The sequence below is a fragment of the Hoplias malabaricus genome, chromosome 8 (assembly GCF_029633855.1).
Source record: "Hoplias malabaricus isolate fHopMal1 chromosome 8, fHopMal1.hap1, whole genome shotgun sequence".
NCBI classification, from domain to species: Eukaryota; Metazoa; Chordata; class Actinopteri; order Characiformes; family Erythrinidae; genus Hoplias; species Hoplias malabaricus.
In genome coordinates, this window is record NC_089807.1 from 8,555,648 (window position 1) to 8,577,013 (window position 21,366).

Genomic DNA, 21,366 nt, shown 5'->3' on the forward strand with positions numbered 1-21,366 from the left:
GAGATTGCAAGTACAAGCGGCTGAAATGGTTTTTCTCTGGCGGGTGTCTGAACTCTCCCTTAGAGATAGGGTGAGGATTTCAGACATCTGGGAGAGACTCTCTCTTCACGTAGAGAGGATCCAGTTGAGGTTGTTTGGGCATCTGGTCCAGATGCATCCTGGATGCCTCCCTTGTGAGATGTTTTGGGCATGTCCAACTGGGAGGAGACCCCAGGGAAGACCCTGATCACGCTGGAGAGATTATATGTCTCGACTGGCCTAGCAATGCCTTTGGTATTCCCCAGGAGGAGCTGGAAGAAGTGGCTAGGGAGAAGAAGGTCTGGGTTTCTTTACTCTGACTGCTTCCCCCGTGACCTGGACACGGATATGCGGTAGACAAATGATGGATGAATGGATATACATTTGTATAAATGTCAACCTAAATAAAAATCTACATAATTTTGTTTGGCCAGGCGTTTGCTCTAAACCCATGTCTATATTTCATTATACTTAAGGGAAACATACAAAATTACTTATTCATAATAATGAAAAAATGATTTCACTGGAAACATGGATGAAGAGTTTAGGCAATAAATGCAAATCTCAACACCAGGGAAAATGTAGAAGAAACTCCACACTCATTAAATTAACTCAAGTAACAGCAACATCTTTCAATACAAATGTTGAAGAAGTATATAAATACGATCATTACTTGTTAATAAAAGAAAATGAGAAAAATTAGTTAAGATTTTGAGCTCCATGTCTATTATCCATGCCTTTGGAAACCACAGATATTTTTAGTGCAATGATGGTTAGTAATTTTAAATGAACAAATGTTCTAAATAAGGAAATTACAACCATATTTATTAAAAAAAATAACATACCCGGTGGACTAGTAGGAATGGGAGGAGTGTCAGGAATGGGAGGTCTAGGTGGGTTGGCTGTGGGGGCAGCGGTGGGGAGGGAGAACAAAAAAAAAAACAATTAATATTTTCCACTTCCCAAATTATTATAAAGTAAAATTAAAAAATGTGATGTGACCCAGTGGTAAGGCACTCTATTACGACTAAGCAAACTTCTCATAGTTTTAAACTTCTTAAGAAAAAGAAAAAACAGATATTTTACTGAAAACAAGCAGGAAGTGTTGCAGTCACACAGCTCCAGGGATTTCCTCCCATGGTCCAAATACACACATTAGTAGGTGGATTGGCGACTCAAAAGTGTCCATAGGTGTGAGTGTTTGAGTGATTGTGTGTGTGTGTGTGTGTCGCCCTGCTAAGCTCTCATCTGATCATAGCCTGGTGGTGAGTTGGATGAGACTCTCTATCACCCGGGCTGTGGAGGCTACGGTAGTGCTTTGTGGGTCTGGAGAAGGCAATCAACCATGTCCTTCTTGGCATTCTGTGGCTGGTGCTCCAGGAGTATGGAGTACTGGGCTCATTGCTACAAGCTATGTAGTCCCTATATAAACAGAGCAGGAACTTGGTTCACATTACCCACAGTAAGTCAGACTGGTTTCCAATTGGGGTTCATAATCTTTATGGCTAGAATTATTCAGTGTAGCCAAGCGGCAGAAGGTGTCCAGTTTGGTGGTCTCAGGATTCCATGTCTGCTTTTTTGCAGATGATGTGGTCCTGTTGGATTCATCAAGCTGGGACCTCTAACTCTTGAGTGTGAAGTGGCAGGGACGAGAATCAATCAACATCTCCAAATCTGAGACCATGGTACTCAGTCGGAAGAAAGTGGAGTGCTCTCTCCAGGTTGGAAGGGAGATCCTGCTTCAAGTGGAGGAGTTCAAGCATCTTGGGGTCTTGTTCACGAGTAAGGGAAAGTGAAAGGTTATCAGACAGATTGGTGCAGCGTTTGCAGTAATGCTGACTGTGTACCAGTCCGTTGTAGTGAACAGAGAGCTGAGCCGAGAAGCAAGGCTCTGAGCTTACTGTTCAATCTACATCCAACCCTCACTTAAGGTTATGAGCTTTGGGTAATGACTGAAAGAATGAGATAGCGAGTACAAGCGGCTGAAATTAGTTTTCTCTGGCGGGTGTCTGAACTCTCCCTTAGAGATAGGGTGAGGATTTCAGACATCTGGGAGAGACTCTCTCTTCACGTAGAGAGGATCCAGTTGAGGTGGTTTGGGCATCTGGTCCAGATGCATCCTGGATGCCTCCCTTGTGAGATGTTTTGGGCATGTCCAACTGGGAGGAGACCCCAGGGAAGACCCTGATCACGCTGGAGAGATTATATGTCTCGACTGGCCTCGCAATGCCTTTGGTATTCCCCAGGAGGAGCTGGAAGAAGTGGCTAGGGAAAGGGAGGTCTGGGTTTCTTTACTCTGACTGCTTCCCCCGTGACCTGGACACGGATATGCGGTAGACAAATGATGGATGAATGGATATACATTTGTATAAATGTCAACCTAAATAAAAATCTACATAATTTTGTTTGGCCAGGTGTTTGCTCTAAACCCATGTCTATATTTCATTATACTTACAAAATTACTTATTCATAACAATGAATAATGAATAATGAAAAAATGATTTCACTGGAAACATGGATGAAGAGTTTAGGCAATAAATGCAAATCTCAACACCAGGGAAAATGTAGAAGAAACTCCACACTCATTAAATTAACTCAAGTACCAGCAACATCTTTCAATACAAATGTTGAAGAATATAAATACGATCATTAGTTGTTAATAAAAGAAAATGAGAAAAAATTGTTAAGATTTTGAGCTCCATGTCTATTATCCATGCCTTTGGAAACCACAGATATTTTTAGTGCAACGATGGTTAGCAATTTTAAATGAACAAATGTTCTAAATAAGGAAATTACAACCATATTTATTAAAAAAAATAACATACCCGGTGGAGTAGTAGGAATGGGAGGTCTAGGTGTGGTGACTGTGGGGGCAGCGGTGGTGAGGGAGAACAAAAAAAAAACAATTAATATTTTCCACTTCCCAAATTATTATAAAGTAAAATTTAAAAATGTGATGTGACCCAGTGGTAAGCCACTCTATTACGACTAAGCAAACTTCTCATAGTTTTAAATTTCATAAGAAAAAGAAAAAACAAAAACAAAAAACGCTGCACTTAGATCTAGTTAAAGGATACAGAGAAAGACAGAATCCACAGCTAAAAAAAACATAATTCAGTATTTCTATTAAGGCTGTTTCAGTGCTGTGGAAGGGATGCAATCTAGACTGGAATGGTTCAAAGAGATTGTGAGTTTCAAGATAGTTTTGAAGTTGACTGGCAACATTATGTTCAAGGATTTTGGCCAGAATTTATTTAGAGCCAGAGGATCCAAACCAGGTTTTTTTGAGTAGAGGAGTGACTGCAGTGATTTAGTATGTAGATGGAACCTGACCAGTACAGCGTGATTGATTAATAAGATTTAGGAGATGAGGGACCAGGGCAGAGTGACAGGCTTTAGTTAAAGATGAAGGGAGAGGGTCTAGTGAAGAGGTTGTAGCTTTAGATTTCAGTATGACGGTATGAAAAGCAGAAAGAGAAGAGGAGGAGTAGTTATCACCTGGAGAATGGAAGGTCGAAATGGAAAAGTAAGAGTCATTAGCGGCACAGTGTTTGTTTGTATTAGCACTGTTAATAAGTTTGGACAAATAAGATGATTTAGCAGCATGTAAAGCATCTCTGTAGGCAGCTAGGTGCTGCTTAGTCTCCCTGCAGAGTCTCTCCAGCTGACGGCCAGTCTGCTTCATAGTGCGTAATCCATTACTGTACCAGTGAGAATAAATAAAGATCCATTCTAAATTTCACAGTGGCTAGTGCCTTAAGGGACTCAGAGTGCAGAATCTAGCAGTGTGTCTTATTCCTCAGGAGAAAGGAGAACAGAATCAATAGGAAAAATAATGACAATAGTGGTATTAAAAATAAAAGAATATGTTGACGTGTTAGATCAGTTACCTGGGCAAGTCTGAATGTTTCCTGATAGGAGAAGAACAAAATATGTTAATTAACAATTTCAGATTAATTTGATATTAATTACAAACTATAATTTCAAGTTGCACAGTGGAGCAACAGGTAGCGTCACAGTCGCACAGCTCCAGGGTCTCGGGGTTGTGGGTTCGAGCCCTGCTCCAGGGGGTGTTTCCACCCACAGTGAGAACAAACAGGTTAGTAAGTGGATTGGCTGCACATAAATGCCCATATGTAGGACAGTGTGAGGGAATGTGAGTCACCCTGTGCTGGACTGACACCCCCTCCAGGGTGTGTTCCATTTGGTGAAGTAAAAGTCTGGAACTTGCTAGTGGATGTAGGTAAATAAAACTGCAGGTCCCACAGTGTATTCCCTTAACCACATTGAGGCCAGACATTTCACCCCTTGCCCTAACACTTAGCCATAAGCTTCCACATTTTCAACTTTATTCACTAAATGAAGATTCTGAAAGGAACTAGCAAAAGCACACAGAGGTGTTGACTGAGTTTGGAGAACACAGGTGGCAGGATCATATAAGTCCAGTAGGGATAGGTTTTAAGGGATTTGTAGCTAAACCGGCCACATCCTTGCTTGTGTAATTCAGCTTTAGGAGTCAACAACTGTGAAAAAGTCATCAGATTTAGCTGAAAGAGCTAGTCAGTGGTAGTGGGTAAGGAGAGCACTAGCTGGGGAGTACTATATGTTTGCAGTTTTAGGAACATAGGAACATGGATTGTGAGTAGATGAGTGTGGTGTTGTGTCAGGTTGTTGTATAATGTGGTAGATGGGCTTAGGAAGTGATGGGCATCAGGACAGAACAATTGGGTATGCTGTTAGTACTTAAAGCCCATATGGAACTGGTAGCACTACATATTGGCAATCATAAACATGACACCACAAATTAGACAATTCTTGCTATTTATCAATGTAAAAACACAACACATTAAAGGGATTTAACTGCTTCCAATAAATGATAATAAGGTTATTTTTCTGTACTTCCAAAGTATTTTTTAATGTCCACGTAAAAGTGACGTGTAGCAAATAAAAATATTTACATACTGTTCAGGTCTGTGATTAATTGGCAGTAGGTTCCATTTGCTGGTAATCCTTTGATGCATCCACATGTGTCATTGCTGATGGCATCACAGTAACCGTAGCTCATGCATGTGTCACATGGCCAGAAATAATTATCTTCACATATGCACTGGTATCCAGCAGAACTTGACTGACATGCTGTGAAATAAACAAAAGTCAATTACAATTGTTTTAAATGAACAGTCATTCCTGACACTAAGTTATTTTTTGTCGTACATTTTATAAGATCAAAGCAATACTGTGGTTTTACAGCTGGGCGTCTCAACCCCATTCAGAGAGTATTTCTGCTTTCTAACGTTCTCATAGTGTAGCCCTGCTCTAAAACATTATATTAGAAAGGACAGGGTTACTAGAAAAACCCAGGTAAATGAGAACTGCTTTATTAAAAAATATAAACATGGTTTGGAGCTTGCAAATTTGGCTATGGATTAATCAGAAAACCTATGATAATTATATGCAAGTTATGTACAGATTTACACGTTCAGAATAACAAGCTTTACAACAAAGTAAAACACACAGAGAAGGGATTGTGTACAATGCAAGAATCTGTGATTTCTCTCAATACTTGACAAAATTACAAAAAAAATGTTCAAAATATGTTTGTCTAAAGCACACTCATAAAAAGCTTGGACAGGCCCGGCAGTGTGGTTCCTTGCCACTGTAAAACAGTTTCGAGCCACAGCTTGGCGGCACTCCAATGGTACTGTGACATTAGCCACACTGAATACAATTTCACTGTTACATTTAAATTTGCACTTATATTTACAAGATTTAGCAGACACTCTTATCCAGAGTTTCACAGGAGCACAGAACCATTCGAGACAATTTGACAGTGGCACAGAGCCATTTTGAGGCACAGAGCTACTCAACTCAATTTCAGTGTGACACAATACCAGGGCCCAAGACAGTTTCACTGTGTCACGGATCCATAGCTTGAGACAGTTACACAGGGGGAACGGAAACAGCAGGCTCACCAGGAAGACTCTAGAACCATACTCTAAACTCGTTTTAGACATGACAAAAATAAGAAAGTATTTCACACTAATATATGTCTCTATGTTGCTGGATTATGGCAAAGAAATTAGATTTACGTTTGTGAGGATATTTTACTCTATAATGGCTTGAGTCTACCCTCTATTTCCAGCTCTAAAAAGGAAACCTATTTCTTCCTCACAGTCATGGGATGTGGGCAGATATTGCTGTAAAAATCCATGTGGCTCCAAAGCCATCCTACTGGGCAGCATCTCTGTCTACTTGTGAGAACAGATGGAATGAAGTCAAAGTAGTTAGTAAAGAGGAAAAGGTGATTTTTGCCTGTTACCTAACCTTTACCTCACAGAAAATCTAGGTATTAAATGTACTCCGTAGCAAATGATGCTGCCTTGACAGTGTTTTAATTTAGTAGTTCACTCGAACCCGCAACCCCAGGACCCCGTATGACGTCGTCATCACCTATAATCCCACCGTGCCGCACTCGGATTTTATTTCCTCGACAAACAAGTTTTTATTGGAAGACATTAAATCAGAGAAACTTTTCAAATTAATTTTAAAAAAATGAAAGGAATATGACAAAACTCTTACCTGTCGTTAAGTTAACCTCTAAGACACGTAAAATGTTGTCAGCATATACGTTGTTTGAAGTTTGTAGCAAACTCTTGATGGTGTTTATCTGTGCATTTGTCTGAATTTGAACTGTGAAGTCAAAGACTTTAAAAAGAAGATGGTGACCATGTTAATGTAAGGAACGCTATTTCAAGTACGATGTAAGTGTAATGCTATATATAACTGTTTTCTTACCAGTTAATGGAACACACATCTGCCCAAGACTTGGAAGACCAACAATACAATTACATGCTCCTAACGTGGCACCACAGGTTTTATGGTGTGAACAGGCATTGTATGACCAAACATATGAATCCTCACATGTGCACTCTGGTAAACTTTCATTATTCACTGGCTGGCAAACTAGCAGAGAAAGGCACATTCTTATAAGCGAAGTTTTAATATCATACAATAATTTACTCTTCTGCATTATAAGCTAATCTATATATTAAACACTTTACTGAAACCTTGAAAGACAACATCTTAAAATGTTAAGAATAGCTTAAATACAGGTATAGGGTGCTCACCTGCTGTAAGGTTGAAACCAATGATTTCTGAGGAGCTAGGGGTTGATGGCAATTTCAAATTACTCAAAAGATTTTTAACAACGGACACTGGAATCTGTGAGCTTGTTGTCAACTGTACAACTGCAACATATTCTGTTTGACCTGTTATGGCTGGGTAAAAATATATGTAAAAATATATATTATATTCAGGATGAATGAATTAAATCTGTCCAAAAGTACTTCCATATGTCCATTAAATAAACAGAACAATTTACAAGTTAGAATTTTGGAAATAAACACAGCTGCTGGTCGTAAAATCATATCATATCGTATCATGTTTATTTATTTCAGTAATTCCATTCAAGAAGTGAAACTTGTATGTGATACTTATTCATTACACACACACTGATATATTTCAAGTATTTATTTCTTTTAATTTGATGATTATAACTGACAACTAACAAAAACTTCAAATTCAGTTTCTCTGAAAATGTTGAATATTGTGAAAGGGTTGAATATTGAAGACACCTGGTGCCACACTGTAATCAGTGAATTAACTCAAAACACCTGCAAAGGCTTTAAATGGTCTCTCAGTCTATTTCTATAGGCTCCACAATCATGGAGAAGACTGCTGACTGACAGTTGTCCAAAAGTCGACCATTGACGCCTTACACAATCAAGGCAAGACACAAGGTCATTGCTAAAGAGGCTGTTCACAGAGCTCTGTGTCCAAGCTCATTAACAGAGGGGCGAAAGGAATGAAAATATGTGGTTGAAAAAAAGTGTACAAGCAATAGGTATAACATCACCCTGGAGAGGACTGTGAAACAAAACTCATGTAACAATGTGGGGGAGATTCACAAAGACTGGACTGCAGCTGAATCAGTGCTTCAACAACCACCACCACACAGACGTATGGGTTTCAGCGTCTCACTCCTCGTGTCATTATAAATACATCATTTACAAATTAATTCTTTAAAAATCCTACAATGTGATTTCCTGGATTTTTTTTCTTCTCATTTTGTGTCTCATAGTTGAAGCGTAGCTATAATGAAAATTACAGACCTCTCTCATCTTTCTACGTAGGAGAACTGGCACAATCAGTGGCTGAAAATACCTTTCTGCCCCACTTTATATTTGACATTACATTTACATACGATCTTCTGAAAACTTACATTAAAATTACATAAATAAGATGTTAAAATGACCTAAAATTAACATGGTAACTTAATTTTAACTTGGTAAGTACTGTGCAGACATCACATGGACGGCAGGAAAAAAACTTCCAAATTTAACCATATTTCATCCGTCAACTGATCGTCGTCTCATCGTCTTTTCAACTGACCCATGCCCACTGGGATGCAGCTGTGGTTCAGTATGGATAAATGTTATATTGTAAGTACAATGCATTGTAGGGCTGGTTAAATCCATGTTACCTCAGTACTTATGGTACACTACAAAGGGAACATGCTAAAAATTGAGATAGTTGCCGCTCATCCGAACACCGGGCTAGATAAGACTTCACTTGGGCTGAAGAAAGTTTAATCGGAGTAGTTTATTCAGCTGATTCGCTGTCTGGGTTGTTTGATACTGTAATGGTGAGTTGAGGCTGATCCAGTCTGGGCGGTGAGCGCAGTGTAGTAGAGTTTGTTACTGTGACAAAGCAGCAAGCTACTTGTTGAGGAACTAATTGGAATGATTGTTCCTCTTCTAATAGAGAATGGGCAACTATGTAATGCACTGTGGGTAGTGGTCGAGGACAAACTCCATAGTATCAGAACAACGCAATGGACCAGGCAAAGAGCAAGCGCGGGACGATTCCTTATAGCAGTGGTTCACAAACTGTGGTCTGCGTACCACTGGTGGTACATAAAGCAGCAAGTGGTGGTACGCCAGATGGCCAGAAAAAAAATACTACTTAACTAAAGAATTAATTAATAACTGGAAATCTGAAACTGAAAAAGTGTAAATTACATAATGTTTCATTGTTTTTTATAATTAAGTTTTTATTTACAGACTGTTAAAGCACATATTAAATTTGATCGCTCTTCATGTTTTCATTTCTATCGAAATGCTTATTTCCCCAAAATTTTGTTCTCATAAGGTATATTTGCTTTAAAACATACAGTTTAGGCCTGTAATTATCTGCATGCACTCTATAATTTTTATAATTCTTTCTAAATTTTTATCATATGGTCATTACAAAAGCTATGACATTTTTTTATTTCATAACACGTACAAAATACACACACATATATCCCACATATAAATAAATATATAAAGGGATATTAAGGGATAGTCATTTTAAAATATTATATTCTTACCAGCTCGCTTGTGTCTGGGGTTAAAATGTCCATCCATATATCTATTCTGTAAAAGCACAATTCAGATAAAAAAAGAAACTGCGATAACCATCTGTTTGTGTACTAACATCCTGAGCTGGGATTAGGTATTTCTCATTTTATTTGGTCAAGGTTTTATACACAGCTTTAGATTCTAAAAGGACAAGATTTTTCATGGTTAATGCAGAGACAGCAAAACGAGTTGCTGACAGAAAATGAGATATATTTGTTACGTCATTGTACCAAAGTAAATCACAGTCCTGATCTGACCCCAAGATGCAAAAAAAATAAAAAAATAAAAAATCATGTGCCTTTTTCATAAAGCACTTTAATAGTTAAGCACTGAATAGCACCTCCATGTGGAATAGCTTCTAAATGTGTGTGAGTATGTACACGAGTATGCATGTGAGTGAGTGAATGATGAACTGAGTGAGTTCCAGGTGCTATCATCTAAAATGATTGGATCTGAATCCATTTTCCCTGCTGTTTAAATGAAGCCAATGGAAGGGAAGAATGTGGTGTCTTTTTGATTTGCAACTTTTTTTTTTTTTTTTTACAGTACAATTTTCTAATTCACTACAATTTTGTAATGCATTATGATTATTTCTAATTCTTTGTAGTTTAACTTTTCACTAAGGTTAAAGATGTAAAAATGAACTTTTCCTCTTACCTCTGATGTGTAGTCTGATGTTTGAATGATTTCATGCATGTGCACCTCATGCATGAACATAAGCAAGACACAAGCACATATCAGCAAACATTTTGATTCTGACCCTTTAAGAAAATACAGAAAACATCACACACACACACACACATATACACACACATACAGGGGTTGGACAATGAAAGTGAAACACCTGTCATTGTAGTGTGCGAGGTTTCATGGCTAAATTGGAGCAGCCTGGTGGACAATCTTCATTAATTGCATATTGCACCAGTAAGAACAGAGTGTGAAGGTTCAATGAGCAGAGGGTAAGAGGCTCAAAATATTGTAATGCACACAACATTATGGGTGACAGACCAGAGTTCAAAAGAGGACAAACTGTTGGTGCACGTCTTGCTGGCGCATCTGTGACCAAGACAGCAAGTCTCTGTGATGTATCAAGAGCCACGGTATCCAGGGTAATGTCAGCGTACCACCAAGAAGAAGGAAACACATCCAACAGGATTAACTGTGGACGCAGGAGGACGCTGTCTGAAAGCGATGTTCTGGTGCTGACCCGGATTGTATCCAAAAAACAAAACCACGGCTGCCCAAATCACGGCAGAATTAAATGTGCACCTCAACTCTCCTATTTCCACCAGAACTGTCCGTGGGGAGCTCCACAGGGTCAATACACACGGCTGGGCTGCTGTAGCCAGACCTTTGGTCACTCATGTCAACGCCAAACGTCGGTTTCAATGGAGCAAGGAGCGCAAATCTTGGGCTGTGGACAATGTGAAACATGTACTGTTCTCTGATGAGTCCACCTTTACTGTTTTCCCCACATCCGGGAGAGTTACGGTGTGGAGAAGCCCCAAGAAGCGTACCACCAGACTGTTGCATGCCCAGAGTGAAGCATGGGGGTGGATCAGTGATGGTTTGGGCTGCCGTATCATGGCATTCCCTCGGCCCAATACTTGTGCTAGACGGGCGCATCACTGCCAAGGACTATCGAACCATTCTGGAGGACCATGTGCATCCAATGGTTCAAACACTGTGTCCTGAAGGCGGTGCCGTGTATCAGGACGACAATGCACCAATACACACAGCGAGACTGGAGAAAGACTGGTTTGATGAACATGAAAGTGAAGGTGAACATCTCCCATGGCCTGCACAGTCACCAGATCTAAATATTATTGAGACACTTTGGGGTGTTGTGGAGGAGCGAGTCAGGAAACGTTTTCCTCCACCAGCATCACGTAGAGACCTGGCCACTATCCTGCAAGAAGAATGGCTTCAAATCCCTCTGACCACTGTGCAGGACTTGTGTATGTCATTCCCAAGACCAACTGACGCTGTATCGGCCGCAAAAGGAGGCCCTACACCAGACTAATAAATTACTGTGGTCTAAAACCAGGTGTTTCACTTTCATTGTCCAACCCCTGTATAATTACACAATTAAATTACCTGTAAAGATACTGTGCTCTGCCATTATTAAAATTGTGTTTTATTTATTTATTTATTTATTTTTGGTTTAAAGGAACACTATGTAGTATTCTACCTTAAAATGACAGATTCTAAATGATTGTAGCGTTCCACAGAGCTGTAATAGGTAGAATACATCACATAGCTCATAGGTGGATGGTTGCCTAGCTACAAGGAGAATCTAGCTTTATATTCCTTGTACGGACATTATATGGCAGAAAGAAAAAGAAGGAGAGAGAGAGAGAGAGAGAGAGAGAGAGAGAATGAACGGCCGTACAAGAATTATACTGGACTGAATTTACACAGTAGAGTGAGCTTAAACAGACATGAGAACACAAGTTGGAGCAGTAAGTACTTGTAGCCCTAGGGGGTGCTTAGGAAACAAAAAATTCTTACAGTTTGTAATGGGACAGCTATCCGGATACAGACAGTTGTCGCACTGATTGTGATAAGCCCAAAGGCAAATAGATGAACTTAAATAGGTATTAGGACTTAACCAGCTTTGATGTGGTGAGAGGTGATATATATAAGAGCTATCAGGAAGTGAAAGTACTTGTGACTACCAGGGGACCAAAAGAGGAGGATAACACATGTAAAGGAAAGGGTGAGAAGAGAGAAAAATAGGAATATTTATTTATTTATTTTATAATTTTTTTTTAAGAGTAAAAGAAGGGACAGTGGGATGTAGAGTCCCGACAGGGCAGTGTTCTCCAGACAACTGGAGAACAGAGGAAAGATGTATCGTTGGGGATTAAACCCAACTTTTAAACAGCACAAAAATAAGCAAAGAGCTTCTTTGACAAATTACAAAAAAGAGCCCCTTACACAATTTTAGTCAATATTAAGCAGCAATGCAAATCCCTCGCCTGGTTGGATAAGCGAACATTCAGGCATTGGGAATAGGGAAATGAATATGTAATTATATATTTCATTACTTTATTTTCACTTTGTGCAGGCGTACACTATGGAAATACGGTCTGTTGAGCTGTGAGTTAAATCTAGTATATTGTCCCAAGCATTTGGGAAATGGCTGATTTTTAGCATGAGCATTATTATTATCCTTGCAAGCTGTGACATGGTACACACAATTTGGTACAGACGATTTACAATTACCAGTGCAGGAGTAATTTAGTACTTACTTTCAGTGGCCATGCTGCTTATAGAGATTTAGAATTCAGCCGTCACCGTGAAAAACCAAAGTTGTTACCCAGTCTTTCATTCCAAGGCCATATCTGTGAAAGCAGCAGGTTTATTGAAAATTTTGAAAATGTGAAAATATTGGAACAGAAAGCACATTTAAGCATTCATTCTGACACGACTCCGCACCTTCTCCTCTCAGAATACTGCTTTGATACACAGCATTGCACCCATTTTTCTTTTCAGGTGGCGCTGTGGATCTTCATCCCACCCACCCCTTTTTCCTGCTGTGCTATTCCCAGTCCGTTTATAGCTGCGTCACTTTGAGAACTCAAATTATCAGCCACTTCCCCATTCACTCTAGAACTTCTGTCATCATCATAACTAATAAACAATGTTCAATATACTCAACCTAATGCTATTCTTCTACAAGGCAAGTTTATTTATAGAGCACCTTTCATACAGAAGCAATTCAAAGTGCTTTGCAGAAAAAGAGACAATTAAATTAAAACCAGAATAAATCATACATTTCCAATAAGACAATTACATAAAAAGAGTAAAATAAAATGCCGTTACAGAAAAGTGCAGAATATTTTAAACCGAGCTGTAGCTGCTCAAACAGGAATGTTTTAAGTCTTGATTTAAAAGTGTCTAACGTTGGGGCTCTTCTAATGTTCTCAGTCGACTGGTTCCATTTAAAAGCGGTGCCGGAGCTAAACGCTGCCTCTCCATGTTTAGTTTTGACCTGAGTTAGGACTAACTCTAGTTCCTAAAGATCTGAGAGCTCTGCTCGGCTCTGATCTCTGTAGCAGATCTGATAAATACTCTGGTCCTACCCCTTATTTAGACATTTATAAACCAGTAATAACACCTCAAAGTCTATTCTGTAACAGACCGGTATCCAGTGTAAGGATTTGAGGATGGGGGGGGGGTGATGTGATCTCTTCTTTTGCTCCGAGGGAGACTCTGGGGCTGTGTTCTGAATCAGCTGAAGCTGTTTAATGGTCTTTTGTGGAAGTCCAGTTCAGAGACCATTACAGTAATCAATGCTAGAAATAAAGGCATGATACGTTTCTCCAGGTCTGGTTTAGTCTGAAAATCTCTGATCTACTGATGTTCTTAAGATGGTAAAATGCTGATCTAGTAACCGCTTTAATATGAGACTAAAACTGATCTGAGTCCATTAATACACCAAGGTTGTGAGCCAGTTCTTTAGATTTCTTATATGGCACTCTGTCATGTGCCAGTTTATTAAAGGCAGTTAATTTGTGGACTCACTAACCCCTTTTCACTCACATACTCACAGTCCAGGACACCAACCAAACCCTTGTCTTGTCAAAGAGTCACCATGTTGAAATAGTAAACATTCTTTCTTCTTTGTGTTAAAAAATCCACCATAACAAACCAGCATTTATTTATATAGGTTTTTACATAAAGTATCTCACCTTTTTTCAAATAAAAATGTTGGCACTGAATGTCAGCCTCAGGGTCCTAATACTTTCTCTTCTCAGTTCCACAGACAGTCACCCAAGACACTTCGGATTCGTGCTTTGTTACAAACTCACTTAACTGTTGTATCTTCCTCAGCGGCTAAGGCGTTTTTTTTCCGCATTCCCCATTATGACTGATGCATGCCTTTACCGGTAATCTTTATTACATAGTGACAGCCATGTGCTGTAAACTGTTTATGTGACCAGGGCTCACTGCCAGGTCTCAGCATTCATTTCATACTTTTGTAATTTAATAACAATAGTAGTAGCTACAAAAGTAGTTTGCACTCATTTCTCTGTAAGTAATGAATTCATGCTCATTACAGTGTGCTCATTAATAATGTTCATACATGTTGGCCAGCATTTCTAAAAATCCTTTTTTCTTTTTTTTTGTTTTGGTCTTAAGTAATATTCTAATTTTCTGAGACACTGAATTTGGGGTTTTCATTAGTTGTCAGTTATAATCATCAAATTAAAAGAAATAAACACTTGAGGTATATCAGTCTGTGTGTAATGAATGAGTATCATATAATAGTTTCACTTTTTGAATGGAATTACTGAAATAAATCAGCTTTTTCATGATATTCTAATTTTATGACCAGCACCTGTACATTTATTACATTTAATGTTTAAAATGTTCCTTGATTCTTACTGATGAACACCATTTTATCAACATTTTTAAATTATTATTATTATTTGTATGTATTATACATATATATATATAATGTTAATTGTAACAGAGAATAAAACAAAACAAATAGTTGTGCCATGATTAACAGCATGACTTTCATTTGAAAGTATCTGGGGCTGTAATCTACAAAATATATGACATCTTTAACACTCAGTATTTTTACAAACAGCCGTCTATAAACACTCTAGTAGCCACATTGGCTACAGCCTACCAACAGCGTCATAACCACCACAGGCATTAAACCTTTTGAGTCTTACTTCTGAGTAGAATGGTTTTTTAAGTGTTGTATTTGGCTTTAAAAAGGACCCCACAACCCCTATGATGTATCAGGTCCTGATTTTACATGCCCCCTATAAACATCATTTGAACATTTGGATCTTAAAATTTAAAACGCATTTTAAATACTTACTTGTTTGCTGTTTATATAAAAAAGTGAGGTGATGGTGGCTAGTGGGACAACACCAATTGGAGGAGTCAAACTAGAAGTACATAATGAATGAGCAACAATATGTCTATACTTGAGAAATAATTCTAATTTTGGTTAAATATCACTTAAACCAGGAACATAACCATCATTTCTGCTGTAATTGGTAGTTGCTCTGTTGATTCTCCAATGGAGTGTGGCATTACACTGAGAACATTCTTAAAATAACTTCCTCACTTCACTTAGCACAAACATACACACAGAAACCGAACACTACCACAGATGTGTTAAATGCAGAGAATTGTTTTCCTAAGGAGATTAATAAAAGGTAATCCTTCTACATTGTTCTTGCTAATGCACTGAAAGTGCCGGACATTTTGCAATTAAAACAAAGGCTGCTTTAAAAATACATAAAGGTTTCTGCTTTCCAATAATAAATAAGGGCTAAGGGTTTGTAGCATGACATTCTACCCTCTTCTCTTTATCTTTACCGTAAAGAGTTGTACGTAATGGAGATTTAGACAAAACAGATAAGCGTTACTTCCTGTTCAGCAGCATTACTTGAAATTTATAAAAACAAATCACACATACATCTATAAACATGGCATACATTTTTTTTTTACTTCCCTTGGTTACAAGGAGCCCCTCAAATCATATCTGTTCACTTTATGAATGTGATACACACTTACATGGACACTACTTTCAGCTCAGTCATTTACTACCACTAGCTACAAACAACAAAGCTGGTGTTTGATTTTTAGAGTAGATTGTGGGGGTTTCTTGTATGAAACAAGAAATAATCATGTACCTTTAAATTATTTACCAACACCTGAAATGACTCCAATTCTTTGTATTCAAGATCGAATTTACATTTTGTTCGATTAGTCCGATACAGCCATGATGTACCCTATGTGTCCAAATGCTCCTACACACTGGTGATAAATCATTCTCAGTGCTGTGGTGACACTTATATAGTGGTGGTGTGTTAGTGTGTGTTGTTCTGAGATGAGTGGATCAGTCACAGGAGAGTTGCTAGATATTTTAAAGCATTTATAGAAATTTAGCATGACTATCTAAACAGGTCCAACAGATTCTATGCATCAAAGTGGTCAAATTGTTGACTAAATTTTATTTAGATGGTTCATCTATGCCCTGTGAAGGACTGGCGCCCCCTCCAGGGTGTATTCCCGCTTTGCGCCAAATGATTCCAGGTAGGCTCTGGACCCACCGCGAACCTGAACTGGATAAGGGTTACAGATAATGAATGAATGAATGAATGGTTCATCTATTACAGTGTGATGTGTTCCAATATTAATGCAAAGCCAAAGCTACAAGAAACATATGGTATGTTTCTGAGAATCAGAGATATAGAGAACTAGATTTCCTGATCAGCAATCTTCCTATTTACAAAGATAACCTACACTGAATTAAGCTTATAATTTTTAAAATCTAAATCCTCACATACCATCCATGGTGAGTTCTACGTTATGTAAGGTATGTGGAATGACTGACAAGCCTTTAATAAGGATCTGGGAACTGGGTCCAGATAACAAGCAGACATACTGGATTTTGAAAGGAGTTCAAACATATGACTTTCAGTTCAGAAGGCTAAAGTCACATACAACAGAGAGTGGAAAATGTTGTAATGCTTATTGAGAGTAAGTTTTCACCTCTGAGAGGACATTTTTGTAGTGCATCATGTGGTCAACGTATATTTGTTTATGCACAGTCAGTCCAATCCTAGTGCAGAGGCACTACAAGCGCCTGCCAGCCAACTTGAGTTTGCATAGCTCAGGTGTATACTAGGGGGCAGTATGGGCAAATGGGCCCACTCGTGTTTTCAGCGGGGCCAAAGAATCAAGCACAGAGGATAAATTATTACTGTGGTATGCCACCAGATCCATGGGTGAGGAAACTGAGGCAGAAATAGGATTAGACATAATTGACCTGGCAAAGTCCTCTGGAGTAACATGTCTGATTTGATACGATGCACCTCTGATATACCAAGTTGCAAATTAGCCTTCTAATCTGAAATAGGTAATTCAGGTAAAAATAGGTAAATCTAATCTTGCTTTAAAATCTTTTTTGAACATGTTTTCAGTTTTATCAGTCTCCCATTAAGATAATATTAGGAGACATTGCACTAAGAGTGGTTAGGAGTGTAGAGAGGTCATTAAGTAAACTGCTGGATGATGACTTGGGGGTGGTCTTTACAGCACAGCAATGATAGTGGGTGTGGATCCACAGAGCTCAATAGCCAACAGACATCTGATCTGATCTGTAACGAGAGTGGCGTTAGGTGTGTACTCTTGCGATAGATCAGCGTGAGACCACCTCCTTATTGTAGGAAATTGATTTGCATATATAAACAAATCCAGGTGGTGCTGCAGAATTTGTGTAAAAAGTTGTTCTGTGGCTGCCAAGTTTCTGTAAGACACATATAATTCAGTTCAAGTTCAATGATGAAGTAATTAACCGTTAACCAAGGAGCTTTGTTAGTAATGGATCTGATGTTGAAGAGAACAAATCTATGAGAAGATGTGTGCTATTTATATGGAATTTAGCCATAAAATTGACAGAGCTCTTTGAATGCAGTGAACCTACAGACCAAAAAGTGGAGATACTCCTAGTATCACTGCCACTAAACCTGAGATTACGCTAAGATCCACAGTGAATGTACTTTGGATGCTGGAGAGGAACATCTTCGTGGATTTTTTGAGCTATTGCCATTGACCGATGCTTACAGTTTAATAGAATTAAAGTAAAGAAGAATAAATAAATCCTCACTAAACCAAGTCTTTGTTGTCATTTAAAATTTACTAAAGCCTCAAAATGACCAAAGGCTTCAGCTGATTTCTGCTGACACATTCAGCCCAACGTCTATCAGGATATCTGATCTACTCTGGGTTTTGCAATTAAGTATGTCTGGGCTTGGTCAACCTTTGAATGGAAGACTGCCTAGGGACCCAAGTTCTTCTAAGATACTGCCATTTACTGAGGTTTTGGATCCCCATAGAAATGTTCTAACTAAAGAAGAATAACTAGATCCTCATTAAACCAAGTTTTGAAATCCTTGGTACTAGAGCCCCAAAATTAGCAAAGGCTACTGATTCAGAGGTTTGAGTCCCCATAGAAGTCTAACATCTAAAACAGGGAACTTTAAAAATCCTGATTAATTCAAGTTTTCTTACTCTTTTAAACTTTACCTAAGCTTTAAAATGAGCCAAAGCTATTGTTTCAGAAATTTGAAACTGATTAAAGGACGTCAACTGCTTCCTGGTGGGACATTCAGCCACACCTCTTTTAGGACACCTGACCTAGTCTGGGCTCAAAAACTAAGCAGGGCTGGGCTTGGTTAACTCTTGAGTGGAAGACTACCTAGAGACCCTAGGTCTTCTTTGCTATTTCCATTGACTTAGGCTTTGAACAGAGCCCCCACTGAAGTCTAGTAAACCAAATCAAATAGAAAATTAAATAAATCCAACCTCATTAAACCAAATCATTTTAGTCTTTCAACATTTGCTAGAGTCTCCAAAAATTAGCTTAGGCTATTGGTTCTGAAATTGTAACTTCACCTGCCTTCAGGAGGCACATTAAGCCCTTTCTCTTTCACTAGTGTTGAGACACTACTCAGTGAAACAGCTTTTTAACCACACACTGAAAATAATGTTCAATATCTCACAATATCTGCCTCACGTTGCATACAAAGTTATACAAGTACAACTTGAAATTACATTCCGTCTGTTCACTCACCCAAACAGGGGCTGGGTCTGCGCAACAGACGCGACATGGTGGTAAAAAGAAAGAAGGTCACAGACTGTGCCTTAAGGAAGCACAGTGTGTGATCCTGAAAAAACAACACCTTTAACACAAGCAATACACACATATAGTTTCAGTGACGTGGACAAAAGCAGTAGGAGTTCAGGAGGTTCAGTTCGTGAAAATGTCCAAGAATGTAGTAGCAGTCATGTGTCCTTGAGCCCGCAGTTCAGACAGGGGAGGTGCAGCAGATCTCCATGACAACTCCGGAGTTGATTATCCGCAGCCAAGGCTGGGGAAGCCAAAACAGATAAATTCAGCTTGTTAGAATCAGAGACCTGAGCTGAATTTTGAGCTAATAGTCCCTCTGATTCATGTTCCATTCCAAGACATTTTAGACTAACATTTCCTCACAGTATTAATGCAAAACAATGTCTTTCCTGAACAACATAATAGCAGATAATGCTGTGCCTTGTGTAAAATGATTTCAGAGTGTAGTTCTAGAGCTGTCCAGCTTAGTAGCAGGTCTGTTCATTTCAGTGTGTGTTTAAACCTATTTTACAAAGGTATCACGAGCCGTTTGCTGATTCAGACACAGCCCAGGTTCTCTCTTGTACAGAAAATTGACTTTTTTGCCACCTAAAACACAGTGCTTTAACGTTTGAAGAAACAACTTAGCATAATCCAGAAGCACAGGTTTGCGCTGTGCTGCTCAACACAGGTTCACTGGCTTATGAAAAATATAGTCTCTTGTTAATCGTGGTGAAAAGGTTTAGTTTTATTTCACACACCTGTAAAAATGATCATATGACAGACATCTGCTGCTGTACATTTGATTAATTCTTGATGTAATTGCCCATAATCTTCTTGTGTGACATTCAAATGATCAACTCCATCTGGTCCTTCACTTAAATTGTTTGTTATAATATAATTTTAAATAACATTCCTTTTAATGCCTTTTAATGTATTTTAATATCTCAAATTATCATACCCAATATTTATTTGTAGAAAGGACAGTCAAGGTCTGGATCATTCATTCATTATCTGTAACCCTTATCCAGTTCAGGGTCGTGGTGGCTCCAGAGCCTACCTGGAATCATTGGGCGCAAGGTGGGAATACACCCTGGAGGGGGCGCCAGTCCTTCACAGGGCAACACAGACACACACACACACATTCACTCACACACTCACACCTACAGACACTTTTGAGTCGCCAATCCACCTACCAACGTGTGTTTTTGGACTGTGGGAGGAAACCAGAGCACCTGGAGGAAACCCACGCAGACACAGAGAGAACTCACCACACTCCTTACAGACAGTCACCCGGAGGAAACCCACGCAGACACAGGGATAACACACCACACTCCTCACAGACAGTCACCCGGAGGAAACCCATGCAGACACAGAGAGAACACACCACACTCCTCACAGACAGTCACCCGGAGGAAACCCACGCAGACACAGAGAGAACACACCACACTCCTCACAGACAGTCACCCGGAGGAAACCCACGCAGACACAGAGAGAACACACCACATTCCTCACAGACAGTCACCCGGAGGAAACCCACGCAGACACAGAGAGAACACACCACACTCCTCACAGACAGTCACCCGGAGGAAACCCACGCAGACACAGAGAGAACACACCACACTCCTCACAGACAGTCACCCGGAGGAAACCCACACAGACACAGAGAGAACACACCACACTCCTCACAGACAGTCACCCGGAGTCGAACCCACAACCTCCAGACCCCTGGAGCTGTGTGACTGCGACACCTACCTGCTGCGCCACTGTGCCGCCCCAGGTCTGGATCAATAAAACAATATAAGAAACTTGTTAAATGCAGTGAGAATGGGGGAAAAAAATACTGTGACAATAAGCCAGAATTATATGAGGAAAAAATATTTTTAAATTATAGATTAAAATACAGCACATTATTACAGAGTTTCAAAATGCGTAATATACATACAGTTTATGACGAGAACAGAGATATTCTGCAGTAATCATGATAAAAAATGCCCATCCGTTTCTCACTAACTCTGTGCATACAAAAACAAAAACATCTTTACTTTGGGCAAGGTCTTTGTTGTGGCTGTGAATATTAATCAGTGCATAGTTGATTGAACGGCATGCCAGAGATTTGCTTCATGCTGGTTCTTGTGCAGTCTCTCGCATTCCCAGTATTCATTGCATGACAAGCCAATCAGGAAGTGACACGACTGACCACAGATTTCCCTGTTGAAGACAGCAGGATCAGTGGGTCCA

General features: G+C 39.2%; 1 protein-coding gene across 1 annotated transcript in view; it reads right to left on the bottom strand.

Annotated features, from left to right (window-relative positions):
* LOC136705875 (adhesion G protein-coupled receptor F5-like) overlaps positions 1 to 14,280 on the bottom strand; it is a 31,109-nt gene extending 16,829 nt beyond the window's left edge. The window contains exons 1-11 of the mRNA XM_066679685.1: positions 14,177 to 14,280; positions 12,734 to 12,826; positions 10,137 to 10,240; positions 9,449 to 9,494; positions 7,146 to 7,295; positions 6,814 to 6,981; positions 6,598 to 6,723; positions 4,981 to 5,154; positions 3,909 to 3,929; positions 2,844 to 2,882; positions 864 to 920 (exon numbers count right to left, since the gene is read on the bottom strand). Coding sequence (XP_066535782.1) covers positions 864 to 920; positions 2,844 to 2,882; positions 3,909 to 3,929; positions 4,981 to 5,154; positions 6,598 to 6,723; positions 6,814 to 6,981; positions 7,146 to 7,295; positions 9,449 to 9,494; positions 10,137 to 10,240; positions 12,734 to 12,746 — 898 coding nt within the window. The 5' untranslated portion in view covers positions 12,747 to 12,826; positions 14,177 to 14,280. The remainder of the gene's footprint in view (positions 1 to 863; positions 921 to 2,843; positions 2,883 to 3,908; positions 3,930 to 4,980; positions 5,155 to 6,597; positions 6,724 to 6,813; positions 6,982 to 7,145; positions 7,296 to 9,448; positions 9,495 to 10,136; positions 10,241 to 12,733; positions 12,827 to 14,176) is intronic.
* Between the last annotated feature and the right edge of the window lie 7,086 nt (positions 14,281 to 21,366).